Genomic DNA, 12997 nt, shown 5'->3' on the forward strand with positions numbered 1-12997 from the left:
AAAAAATAGTTTAAAAAAATAAGCTTTATATTTTGAGATGATTGCAGATTCACATGTTGTTACATGAAAATCTACAGAAATCCTGTTTACCCAGTGTCCCCCATGGTAACATCTTGTAAAACTATGGTACTATAACCACAGCCAGGACACTGACATTGGTGCAGTCAAGACAGAATAGTCCCATCACCAAAAGAGATCAGAAGGATGAGTTTTAACATATGTAAATTATACTTTCATCTTAAAAATAAAAAAGCTATAAGCCCTATATTTATTAAATTTAATGAAAATATTGAGCATAGCTAGAAAATTATTTTTGAGAGGACCTTAAATTAAATGTTAATGTTGATATTTTATTGTAAACAAGCAATATAGGGCTTATAGCTTTTTTATTTTTAAGATGAAAGTATAATTTACATATGTTAAAACTCATCTGATGAGTTTGTGCCCTTTATAGGGACATGGATGAACCTGGAAACCATCATTCTCAGCAAACTGACACAGGAACAGAAAATCAAACACCACATGTTCTCACTCATAGGCGGGTGTTGAACAATGAGAGTACTTGAACACAAAGAGGGGCGCATCACACACTGGGATCCGTTGGGGGGGCTACACAGGAGGGATACTGGGAGGGAGGGGAGGGGAGGGATAACGTGGGGAGAAATGTCAGGTATAGGTGATGGGGGGATGTTGGCAACAAACCACCTTGCCATGAATGTACCTATGCAACAATCTTGCATGATCTGCACATGTACCCCAGAATCTAAAGTATAATTTTTAAAAAATCACATATCCTTAGACAATAGCTTAATGTATTTTAACTTTAATTTTTAAAAATCTTTTCGCTGTGCTACTATGTTCTTTCTCTGTATACTGAAACTTGTAAACTCTGCACATTCCATTTACAAAAGTAAACATAATTAACATATAGTCTTTGAGGTCAGTTCAGCTGAATATAACATAGCTTGTAGAGAAGAAAACTGGTTCCTTTGGCCATTCCAGAGAGAAGGGGGGAGAGAAAAGAATTTTCCTATTCCTCTGTTACCTTTCAGATATTTATGCCAATCCACAGAGTTCCTTTGCCATGCTATTTCTGACTAAACTGTTATTTAACAACTATAATTTGCTCAGCAATCCACTGACAAAAAATGTACAACTACAAAATTAACTATAAGATTAGAGAATCCATATGTTATACAGTGGTTTTTCCTAATCACTAATTTGAAAATAAAACAAAATGTAGGATTCAACTATACAATGGAAGGGTTATTTTGGGGGGTACGTTTGAGGGCCAGTGTTTCACATCTTTGTAACCTTAAATGACTGTTTTATAAGACTTTAAACTTCAAGCGCACACTCAGAATAAAATAATTTGATGAGTATTTACTGTAAATAAAAATAATCTCAGTGATTAATTTGCAAGTAACTATAAAAACTACATAGAATTACTCAAGTACACATTTTTCTCTTAAATACTCAGCTCAAGTACTATGTGATTTACATTTCTAACTACTGTACACTTTTCTTCTCCTCTCTTTGTAGAAATTACTTCTAAATTATGTCTCTCAGATAACACATTATAGGCTGGGCACAGTGGCTCACACCTGTTACCCCAGCACTTTGGGAAGCCATGGCAGGAAAACTGCTTGAGGCCAGGAGTTCAAGACCAGCCTGGGAAATACAGCAAGACTCCATCTCCACACATACACACACACACAAAATAGCTGGGTGTGGTGTCATGTTTCTGAAGTCCCAGCTACCCAGAAGGCTGGAGTGGGAGGGTGGCTTGAGCCTAGGAGTTAAAGGCTGTAATAAGCTGTGATCATGCCACTGCCCTAAAGCTGGGTGACAGAGTAAGACTCTCTCTCTTAGAAAAGTAAAATTTTAAAAATGCAACAGATTATAGCAATCATAGATCAAATAAATTCTGTATTCAAGTTATACTTTTTAATGGGATATTATGATTAAATATTTTTTTCTAAATAGACAAGTCATATTATAAATATTACAAAGTTATTTTTATATAGGCTATGGGAGGGATTTTATATAGACTATGGGAAGGATGAAGGATTTCAGAAAAAACAAACTTAAGTCTTATAATAATCTATAATATAAATTATATAAATTATATATTAGCAAGGAAGTAGATACTTGGGGATATCCACTCTCATTCTACTGATCTGCTGTAACAATGACAACCTCAGAATGAAGCCAATCAGACCCAAAGCACAGTTATAACAGGAACCTTTCTATACTCCATTGTAATTTCAGAGTAGCCTGTCATTCCAGATATTAGGCCCATTCCTTATATATGGAGAATTTTAAAGTACACAGGTGAAAAAAAAAAAAGAAATATTGCCATTCTCCTGCAATTATTGTTGGAAAACAGAATGTTAGCAAAGACCCTCCCTAGGTGAGACATTCCAAAATCACAAGAGCCTGCACACAGCCCCCTGGTATCAATGGCAAATTGCAATCAATCTGGTATTTTTTACTGTAGCATTCAAAATGGAAGCAAAGAAGGAAATAGAAAGAGACATGTGGGAGGGAGGAAAGATACACAGGAGGTTAAGAAAGAAAGCAAAGACAAATTAAAGAGAAAGAGATAAAGAATACAAATTAAAGGAAACGTTGTAAAAGAACTCTTAACCCAACGTATGCCTAGTGTTCCACTACTGGAACACTATTTATATTCTACTGCTCAAGGTCATGATCAATGTCTGATTGCAAAAATTCAAAAAATTGCAGCCTTAGACATAAATGGGTTAAAATATTTGCTGTGAATGGTCATACTTTAACCAACCTCACTGGAATACTGTCAGAGTAAACCCATAAATGTACAACTCATTATAAAATCTTGAATTAGGTTATAATCATAAAACTGCAAATTATCTTATATTCATTATTGTATACATTCTTTAAAAGAAATGTTTCTGCCATTGTAAGAAAAATGAATTGTAAAAAAAAAGAAAATTATAAATTACATTTCTTCCTGTTACATGCTTTGTGTCTTTTGCTTATAAATTAATATTGATCCTATCTATTCTTCCCTCCTCAGACAGTTTAAGTCTCTAAAATCTATCAAAAGCAGACTTAAAATGAGAATACTAAATACAAATCAACTTGGCATCATTATTTACCTAATTAACCTTAATGTAGCAGAAAGAGAAAGTCGGTTTTTTTCTACTCTTTTTCCCAACTCCCTGTCTCACCTCTGAAAAAAGAGGTATAATTTATTAAGCAAAAATGAAAAGAAGAATTAATTTTTAATTCTTTTTAATTGCTACAAAATAAACATTTATATATTATATAAAAATCTATAAACTCTACTGTTTCCTACTGTTATTTTCCTTTCCTTTTCCTCTGTAAATATCTTCAAAGCCACATCATTTCTTTTGTACATGCAAAAGAGAATCAGGCTATGAATCAGTAAGAGTCACTAAACTTTATTTGAACTTTTTCATATTTATGTCAACTTTTGAGGTAACAGTTTGATACTTTATTTTTGCATTGATGTAGTATACACAAGAATTTAAAGCAACTTACCTTTAAACTGTATCTATTTAAAATTATCAGTAAAGACCATATCTTCATTTTATCTCTGTTCAACATTTAAATAATAAAATATGGAATTGACTATCTATTGAAAACACATTTTGGATTGGCTCACTTAGCACAATGCCCTTGAGATCCACCCAAGTTGCTGGATATCTCAATAGGTCTTCCCTTCCTTTTTACTCCTGAGTAGTATGCTATCACATGAAGTCTGACAGTTTGTATTTATCCATTCCCCTTTTGAAGGATATTTGGGTAATTTCCAGTCTTGCTATTACAAATAGAGTTGCTATGAACATTCATATATAGGCTTTCATATATAGGTTTTTATTCATATGTAGGTTTTTATTTTTCTAGAAAAATTGCTCAGGAGTGTGACTACTGTATGCTTCTATTTCTATATCACTCTCAAAATAACAAAATTATAGAGATGTAGAACATGTAAGTGGTTGCCAGGAGTTAGGGAAGGTGGAGGGAAGGCTGCCACTATATTTCAAACGTGATGACTACCTGTGATACATTTTTCTGTCCAGACTCAAACTAAGATTATGTATTGTTACCTAGAAAGCTAAATGTCATTTCTTAGTAAGTGTATCTAATGTACAATTTGTTCATATTACAATTAAAACATATTGAGAGCATCTAACCATTGAATAACATTTAATTCACTAAACAGATGAATAAATGGCAAATCAAATTCAGAAAGATAAAAAACAAGTTTAGACAAATTTGTATTAAAATAATAAAAAATATTAATCAAGTGGCTAAGGGTATAATAAGAAAATCTGCCTACCTGTTAATTTGATATGTCCTATTTCATCAAGCAAAATGCTGTAAATCAAAATTCACATTCAACAAGATGGAATAAAATATTTTACATAAAACATTTGCATAAAAATCATAAAACTAAGATAGGTCAGTATTTAATATAGTAATTTTTTTAATGATTAACTTAAAGTCAATGTATGTCTTACAAAGATTACTTTTTACAAAGAAGTTTCATACAATTCATACAGAATTTCCTATAATATTTAAAAGACCTAACAGAGTAAGACAAAAAGTAATTCCAGAAATACAGACAACATGAATACAAAAGAAGAATACAGCTTTACTTTTCTGGCTTCAGGTCTCTATAAACAATTCCTAATTGGTGCAGATGATCCAAAGCAAGGGCCAGTTCTGCAAGGTAGAATTTCACATCTTCCTCCGTAAACAGAACCTAGAATAAAATAATGATCTATCATTTGATCTTTCTTTCAATATTCAGCATGTTTAAAAACACTTCATTAAAAATGAGTAGATAGACAAATCTAAGAAAATAATAAGATAATAAGCATAGTCAATTCTTATTTGACTGGCATAATTATTAGTCATACCAGAGAAATAAGATTGCTACATAGATGAAACTAAACTCTTTGCATGTGTATCTTCAATATTAACCACTTTAATGTAAATCTTTCTAAAACATTATGTTGCTTGTGTATCTTCTCACACTAAATGCACAACATAAGATTCACTCTTTTTAATGTGACTCAGTATCATAACATCAATATTAATTTTAGTATTTTGCTATACTATAGGAACACCCTGGGGAGATTTGAAATATAGAAGGTATTTTGTTTTATCACTGGGAATTCCACTATTTCTACCATTCTCTCTTTTGCTGGCTACTATCATTTCTCAGAACTTTCACTATTAGAGGCTCTACAAACTCAAAGCTTTTACTACACTGACAGAAGCTTTTTTTTTTTTAATTGCATTTTAGGTTTTGGGGTACATGTGAAGAACATGCAAGATTGTTGCATAGGTACACACATGGCAGTGTGGTTTGCTGCCTTCCATCCCCTCACCTGTATCTGTCATTTCTCCCCATGCTATCTCTTCCCACCTCCCCACCCTCCCGTCCCTCCCCCATTTCCCCCCAACGGACCCCAGTGTGTAGTGCTTTAATTAGTAACTCTTATCTTACACAAATTCTGAACTCATCTCCAACCTAAGGGGTGGATCCAAGACTCTTCTGTTAGTAATGTATATGAGTGTAATGGCACTGTATTACTCAATCTTTTTGTGACTGGAAATAGGACTGCTATGATGAAGTGAAGAGTAAAGAACTTGAAAACAGCATTGGCAGTGTAATATAAGAAATGTCTCTTAGTCCCCTGGGCTTCAGTTTCTAAATCTGTAAAACAGGACAGTATCTGCTGTATATACCTAACAAGGCTATTATAGGAAACAAATCAATTTATGTGGAGAAAAGCTTTGTAAACTTTAAAATACTAAATATATATATGTATCCATAAGGTATTAATATTATAGGCTTACATATAAATTCATTCACAGTGAGTATTCATTTACATATAGAATTGGACACTAATCAACCATTAGATATAATTTTTAAGGTTTAGCAAGAACTCCAGATTGGCAAAATCAAATATTTTTCTAAAAATGGGTTATTTTCATAAAGAAACATCTGGGTTAAAAAGGCTCAAAATTGCATAAACTACATGTCATAATAGCTTAAAACCTTCTTGTCCACTTACAATTATGGCCACTGCATTTCACAATGCAGATCCAGGTTACTAGCAAAATTGCAGAGAATGAGTAGTTAATAATTTCTGATATGCCAACTACTTTTTAAAATGATGAACAGAAAAACAAAGATTGTTCATTATCTAAGTTTTGGGAGCATTAGTTTTTATATTATAATGGTAAAAGTATAAAAACATCACTTTAACTTGACTTTTTATTAAGAATAAAAATAATAGTTGCCTATTCAACATCTAAACAAGGACAATAATGTTCTCTGAAAGTTAATACATAAGAAAACTCTAAATAAAAATTATTTAAAACTAAATTAGGAAAAAAAAAAAAACGTTGCCTAGATTACAGTTAATTTCAAGTCTATCACATTGTCATGAAGTTGTTTTGGTGGAAAGCCTAATAACAAATGCAAATAAAACCTTACTAAGTAGCGATTGTGTGCTAGGCACTGTACAATCATTATGTTATTACATCTTCCAAACTCTTTGAGGTAGGTATTAGGAACATCTTGCAAACGGAAAAAGAAACTTAGACTGATTAAGTAACTTGCCCCAAATAACACAGCTAGTAAGGAGGAGGCCCAAGACATGAACTCAGGGATACTTGTCTGTAAGAATGAACTCTTCCCCAGAAGCCACTTCTGCCACATGCTATGCTGCAATATTTGCTTTTCTAAAAAAAAATGTTAGGTTCACTACCAATAATGCTTTCCAACCCACTAATCATCCTACTCATAAATCCCCCCTACAAAATGAGTATTATCCTAAACTCCAGTACTCTTGATTTAAGCACTTTTAACATTTTGCCATCTGTTTTTCAAATAATTTATGCACATCTGCATGTGAATCTGTCTATGAATGTGTTTTAATACAGTTGAAATCATGCTACTATATAAGTACTATTTTTGGCCTCCTTTATCCCCAGTTAATATTATATCATAAGCATTTTTCTATATCTTTAAAACTTATTTATAAAGTTTTCAATAGCTGTACAATATTACCAGAACAATTCACCATAATTTACCTAAACATTCCCCTTCTTGGCATTTAGGTTATTTCCAGATTTTCACTATTTTAAATAATTCTACAATATACATGCATATGTACATCTTACTGATATTTACTTCTTCAAAATGGATTAAGAAATTTAAAAAAAAAAGGAAATACTGGGTCAAGGAGCATAAATAGTCAAAGATTCCTGACATACACAACAAAATTATTTTCCAAAAAGGTTATAGTAATTTCCACTCCCATCAGCAGTTTATGAAAGCATTTGTCTTACCACATCCTTGATAGTATGAAATATGCCCTGTAAAAAGCCTTTTCAAATTTGATGTTTGAAAATGGCATCATTTTTTAAATTTAAGTTTTGATTTTTAGGCTGAACATAGTTTTTCATGTTTGGTAGTCTATTTTCCTGTGAATTATCAGTAATGTTTGTGCCTATTTTCTATTACTGTTTTGTCAATTGGTATAAGTCAGTTAAATATTAAAAATGTCAGTTTTCCATCATATTAACTGCAAATATTTATCCAATTTTCTGCTAGTTTTTGATGTTCAGTAATCCTTAATTTTACGTAGTCAAATGTATAGATTTATGCATTATTTTCCTTCATTATTTTAATGTTTAAAGAGACATTTTCCATCCAATAGTCAACAAAATATTTAGTTGCATTTTATTTTAGGGTAACTGTTTTTCCAGATTTAGCTCTTTTATGTAAGTACAATTTATTTTTGTATATGGTAGAGATGGCATTTTGAAATGAAGTTTTGAAATATTTAAGCAATTTCTTAAATATTGTTTACTGAACAATCTCTTTGCCACAATTTGTGATTCTTCCTTTATCATAATGATACTAGGTAAGTCATATGTAACAGGATATTTTTGGGCTATACAGTATTTTTCCAACCTTGTGTTGATACTATTATGTTTTGCTTATGCATGCTTTACAAATTTTTAAACAAGAGGATTCGGGGAGGCCAACATGTGAGGATCACTCAAGCCCAGGAGATTGAGATCAGCTTGGGCAACATAGTAAGACCCCATCTCTACTGAAAAAAAAAAAATGGCCGGGTATAGTGGAGCATGCTTCTGTAGTCCTAACTACTCTGGAGCCTGAGGCATGAAGATCACTTGAGCCTGGGAGGTTGAGCCTGCAATGAGTCAGCATAGTGCCACTGCACTCCAAACTGGTGACAGAGCAAGATACTGTCTCAAAAACAAACAAAAAATGTTATTTCTTTGCATATGTTTATTTTTCAAAGCAAACTATAAAATAATTCTGTCAACTTCAAAGAAGCAAAAATCCCTATCACAGCTTTATTTGGAATTTTGTTAAGCCAATAAGTTAATTTTAGAAGAACTGACAGCTTTACAATAATCAGCCATATATTCTACTACATTTTCTTGATATAAGCAAAATAGAGCATGGCTTAAGAATTATATTTGTTTACCTGTGCATTTGTGTGTGTGTGTGTGTGTGTGTGTGTGTGTGTGTGTGTGTATGTATGTGTGTGTATGTACATTCCGAGGAAGGAAAATCTCGGTAAGTATCTTTCCCTTTAAAATACAAATGACATACAGTATAAGATTCTTTAAAACATACAAAAATGTGCTTTAGAAGTCTTTTCTAAGGCATAAAAACATGTCCTCATTTTGGATTATTTAACATTTTTTGTACACACAAGTGAAGTATAACCAGCAAACATCTAATTATTAATAAGCTGTCTGCAGAAGTAACCATTGAATCATTTTTTAAAAGACTGCTCAATCAATGTACTAATTTATTATCTTTTGGGTAATGCATTCAAAATGCTTGCTCTTACCTAATATTCCAGACTTAGGAATCAAAACTTACTGACTGCATCTCTGTGCTAGTATGGGTTTAGATAGTCCCACATCGAGAATGGAGGTCTGAAGAGTTTAAAAGAAAATTAGAAATGACTACAAGAATTTCTCAAACATATTTGTGATACTTCTAAAATCTAATGCAAGAAATCATGAATAATGGATCCTTATTATACTGTTGTCCTTCTATGCCTTAGTACCAGTTTTTAACAAGGTCCTTTAAAGATCCTCCTTAGAAGGGGGTCCTGGAAAATCCCTATCACATACTGGATTATGTTCTATAGTGAAAAATATACCAATAAAACACTCTATGCTCATGCATCACACATTCTACACTGGAAATAGACAGATATAAGCCAGACATCTTAGCCACTTAAGCACTGGCTAGCATACCAGAAACACACTGTTCCTTTATCACAGCAAGTTTCAGAGCTCTGGAAATCAACATTAGCTCTCCCACACTCTACACTGTCAATTCTGGAAGTGAGACATTGAACTACTATCACCCAATTAAAATGCTACTCCCAAATTACTGAAGACAAAATGAAGCAGACAAAGACAGGATTTAATCTCATGCCTGAAAAATCTGAATCACAGGACACAACATATGAAATGATACTTTTCAAGACACTGGACATCAGGCAACAAAGGACAATGAATACTGAGAGACAGGGAACAGATGACATTTGCCCCACAACTGCCCTAGTTTACTACCTGGAAAGAGTTTCCAAGTGGTAGTACAGGGAGGGCTAAGTCAGGTGGAGCCTCAAAGACTTCCTGAGTAGATAAGCCAGAACAGAGAGTCTCAGAGAAGGATACAAAATTCACAAGATCAAGAACTAGAGAAAAGAAAATTGTACAAAGAAAACTCTGTGGATATGTAGACAGTCTCCTTCAAGTATTCAGCAGAGAAATACTCAGCACATGTGAGTGAGGACATTACCCTAAACCAGGAAAAGAAGGAAGGGTTAGAGAAACCAATCCATGAACTCAAAATGGGTCAGGAATAGTTCCTGTTGCCTTCAGCCAGAGCAGAAAATTTCATAATTCATAGGATAGCAGATAAACTAATCAGAAATATTCTGCTGCAGTAGTGGGACAAAATTAACCCTGGACTGAAACCTGTGTTGATCCAATCTAATGAACTTTAAAAAATAAGACCTATAAGGACCAAACTAGTTTTATATCTCAGAACATAGTTCAATAATAGTTCCACACATACAAAAATGTTCATTACCTTAACAAGGTAAATGTCACAATGTCTGCCATCCAATAAAAAATTGTCAATTATGGGCTGGGCACAGAGGCTCATGCCTGTAATTCCAGCATTTTGGGAGGCTGAGGTGGGCAGGTCACCTAAAATGAGGAGTTTGAGACCAGCCTGGCCAACATAGTAAAAGCCTATCTCTACCAAAAATACAAGAATTAGCTGCACCTGTAGTCCCAGCTACTCAGGAGGTTGAAGCAAGAGAATCACTTGAACCCAGGAGGCAGAGGTTGCAGTGATCTGAGATCACGCCACTGCACTCATGCTGGGGCAACAGACTGAGACTCCTTCTTAGATAGATAGATAGATAGATAGATAGATAGATAGATAGATAGACAGATAGCAATAGAGATAGAGATAGATAGAGATAGAGATAGAGACAGAGATAGAGTCAATTATGGATCTGAGGAGACTACCCAGGCCCAAGCCCAGGAAAAGAAAAACCCACTCAACTCACAAAGGACTTAGATAGGTCCTATTCCCAAAAGTGACAGTGAAAAGCCTCATAATTCAAAGAATGTTTGTTAGAGTACTAAGAAAGGACATGCTTCAATACTGGGGAAAAATTAATCCTAAACTAAATACTTCCCTGGTCCTACCTGACAAAGCTTAAAAGCAAGACTCAAAATGATCAAAGTGTTTATAAGAAAATTAACTGTATCCTGGAAAAAAGCTAAATACTAGTTATGTGAAAATAAAAGTATCTAGCATGTAAGAAAATTAAATCCACAATGCCGACTATCCAGTAAAAATGACCGTGCAGGTATAATGCCATTGAAGTGCAAAACAAGGCACAGAGAATATTTAAATAAATGAGTATGGCTGTGTTCCAATAAAACCATATTTACAAAGAAAAGTACTGACCAAATTTAGCCTGAAGACCATAGTTTATTGACCTCTGAGTTAAAACTTATACTACAAATCCTAAGGTAACTATTAAATTACACAACAAAGTGTTATAGATAATATTTACAAGCCAGAAGCAGAAACAAAAATAAATTTAAAACAGACATAATTAAAAAGAAGCCAGGAAAAGAAGGAAAAACAACAACAACAACAAAGAACAAATGGAACAAAAAAAATCCCAACTAGCATAGCAAGATGGTAGATTTAAATACAACTACGTAAATAATCATATTAAATGTAACAGGTCTAACATTCCAATAAAAAGTCATAGACTCTCAGATTGGATAAAAATCAAGGAAACTATGCTTCCTTAAGTACCACACATTTAATATAAAGACACAAATAGGCTGAAGTTAAAATATGAAAAAAGATATACCAAACTAACACTACTTTTTTTTTTTTAATGTATTTTAGGTTCTGGGGTGCATGTGCAGATTATGCAGGATTGTTGCATAGGTACATACATGGCAATGTGGTTTGCTGCCTCCATCCCCCTGTCACCTATATCTGGCATTTCTCCCCACGTTATCCCTCCTCAACCTCCCTATCCCCCGCTGTCCTTCCCCTAGTCCCCCCTCAACAGACCCCAGTATGGGATGTTCCCCTCCCTGTGTCCATGTGTTCTCATTGTTCGATACCCACCTATACATGAGAACATGTGGTGTTTGATTTTCTGTTCTTGTGTCAGTTTACTGAGAATGATGGTTTCCAGATTCATCCATGTCCCTACAAAGGACATGAACTCATTGTTTTTTATGGCTGCATAGTGTTCCATGGTGTATATGTGTTACGTTTTCCTTGTCCAGTCTATCATCGATGGGCATTTGGGTTGGTTCCAGGTCTTTGATATTGTAAACAGTGCCATAATAAACACACATGTGCATGTTGAGCGACCATATTAATATCAAATTAGATTTTGAAGAAAAGAACATTACCAGGGATAAAGTCAGTTAGGTTATCTCATAATGATGAAGGAGTCAAGTCATCAAGAGGGAATAATAACCCTAAAGGTTTATGCAGCTAATAACAGAACTTTGAAATACATGAAACAAAACCTGACAGAAATTAAAGAATACACACATATATAATTAAAGTAAAAGCTGTCAATCCCTGTCTGTCTCAAAAATGTGTAGGGTAGACAGAAAATCAGAAAAAAATAGAGGAAATTTAATATCACTATCAAACAACTTGATCCAGTTCACATTTATAGAAACTTCCACCACCCCAAAATAGCAGAATATGCATTCTTCTCAAGTGGACATGGAATATTTTCCAAGATACACCATATTATGAAGCATAAGACAAGTATAAGTAAGTTAAGAAGAATTAAATTCTTATAAAGTATGCTTTATGGCCATAATGGCATTAGAGTAGAAATCAATAATAGAAAGATATGTGAAAGAATGCCCAAATATTTGTAAATTAAGCATACTTCTAAATACCCAATGGATCAAATAAATAAAAAGGAAATTACAAAGTTCACTGAACTGAGAGAAATTTAAAATGACACATATCAAAATTGTGGGATGACTCTAAAGCAGTATTGAGAGGGGAATTTATAATACTGAACACCTACATTATTAGAAAAAAAGAAAGGCCTCCAATCAACAAATTCAGCTCCCATCTTAAACACCAGAAAAAAAAAAGCTAATAAAACACAAGTAGGCAAAAAGATTGAAGCATAAAACAATGTAATAGAAAATAGAAGTAGAATAGAGAAAAATCAATGAAACCAAAAGCTATTTCTTTGAGAATAATAAAATTGATAAATCTCTAGTGAGGCTAGGCAGAACAAAAAGAGAGAAAACATGAATTATCAACATCAAAAATGAGAGCAGTGACATCACTAAGAATTCTACAACTACAAAAAGGACAAAAATG

At 33.4% G+C, this 12997-nt stretch overlaps 1 protein-coding gene across 6 annotated transcripts in view; it reads right to left on the minus strand.

The window, feature by feature from the left end:
- Positions 1-12997, minus strand: part of RPS6KA6 (ribosomal protein S6 kinase A6) — a 140054-nt gene that overhangs the window by 78518 nt on the left and 48539 nt on the right. For all 6 annotated transcript variants that reach the window (XM_003936820.4, XM_074392000.1, XM_010347337.2 and 3 more), the window contains 2 exons: positions 4668-4774; positions 4349-4386 (listed from right to left, as the gene is read on the minus strand). In XM_003936820.4, coding sequence (XP_003936869.1) covers positions 4349-4386; positions 4668-4774 — 145 coding nt within the window. The remainder of the gene's footprint in view (positions 1-4348; positions 4387-4667; positions 4775-12997) is intronic.

This window comes from Saimiri boliviensis, chromosome X (genome assembly GCF_048565385.1).
Source record: "Saimiri boliviensis isolate mSaiBol1 chromosome X, mSaiBol1.pri, whole genome shotgun sequence".
In the NCBI taxonomy this organism is placed as follows: Eukaryota; Metazoa; Chordata; class Mammalia; order Primates; family Cebidae; genus Saimiri; species Saimiri boliviensis.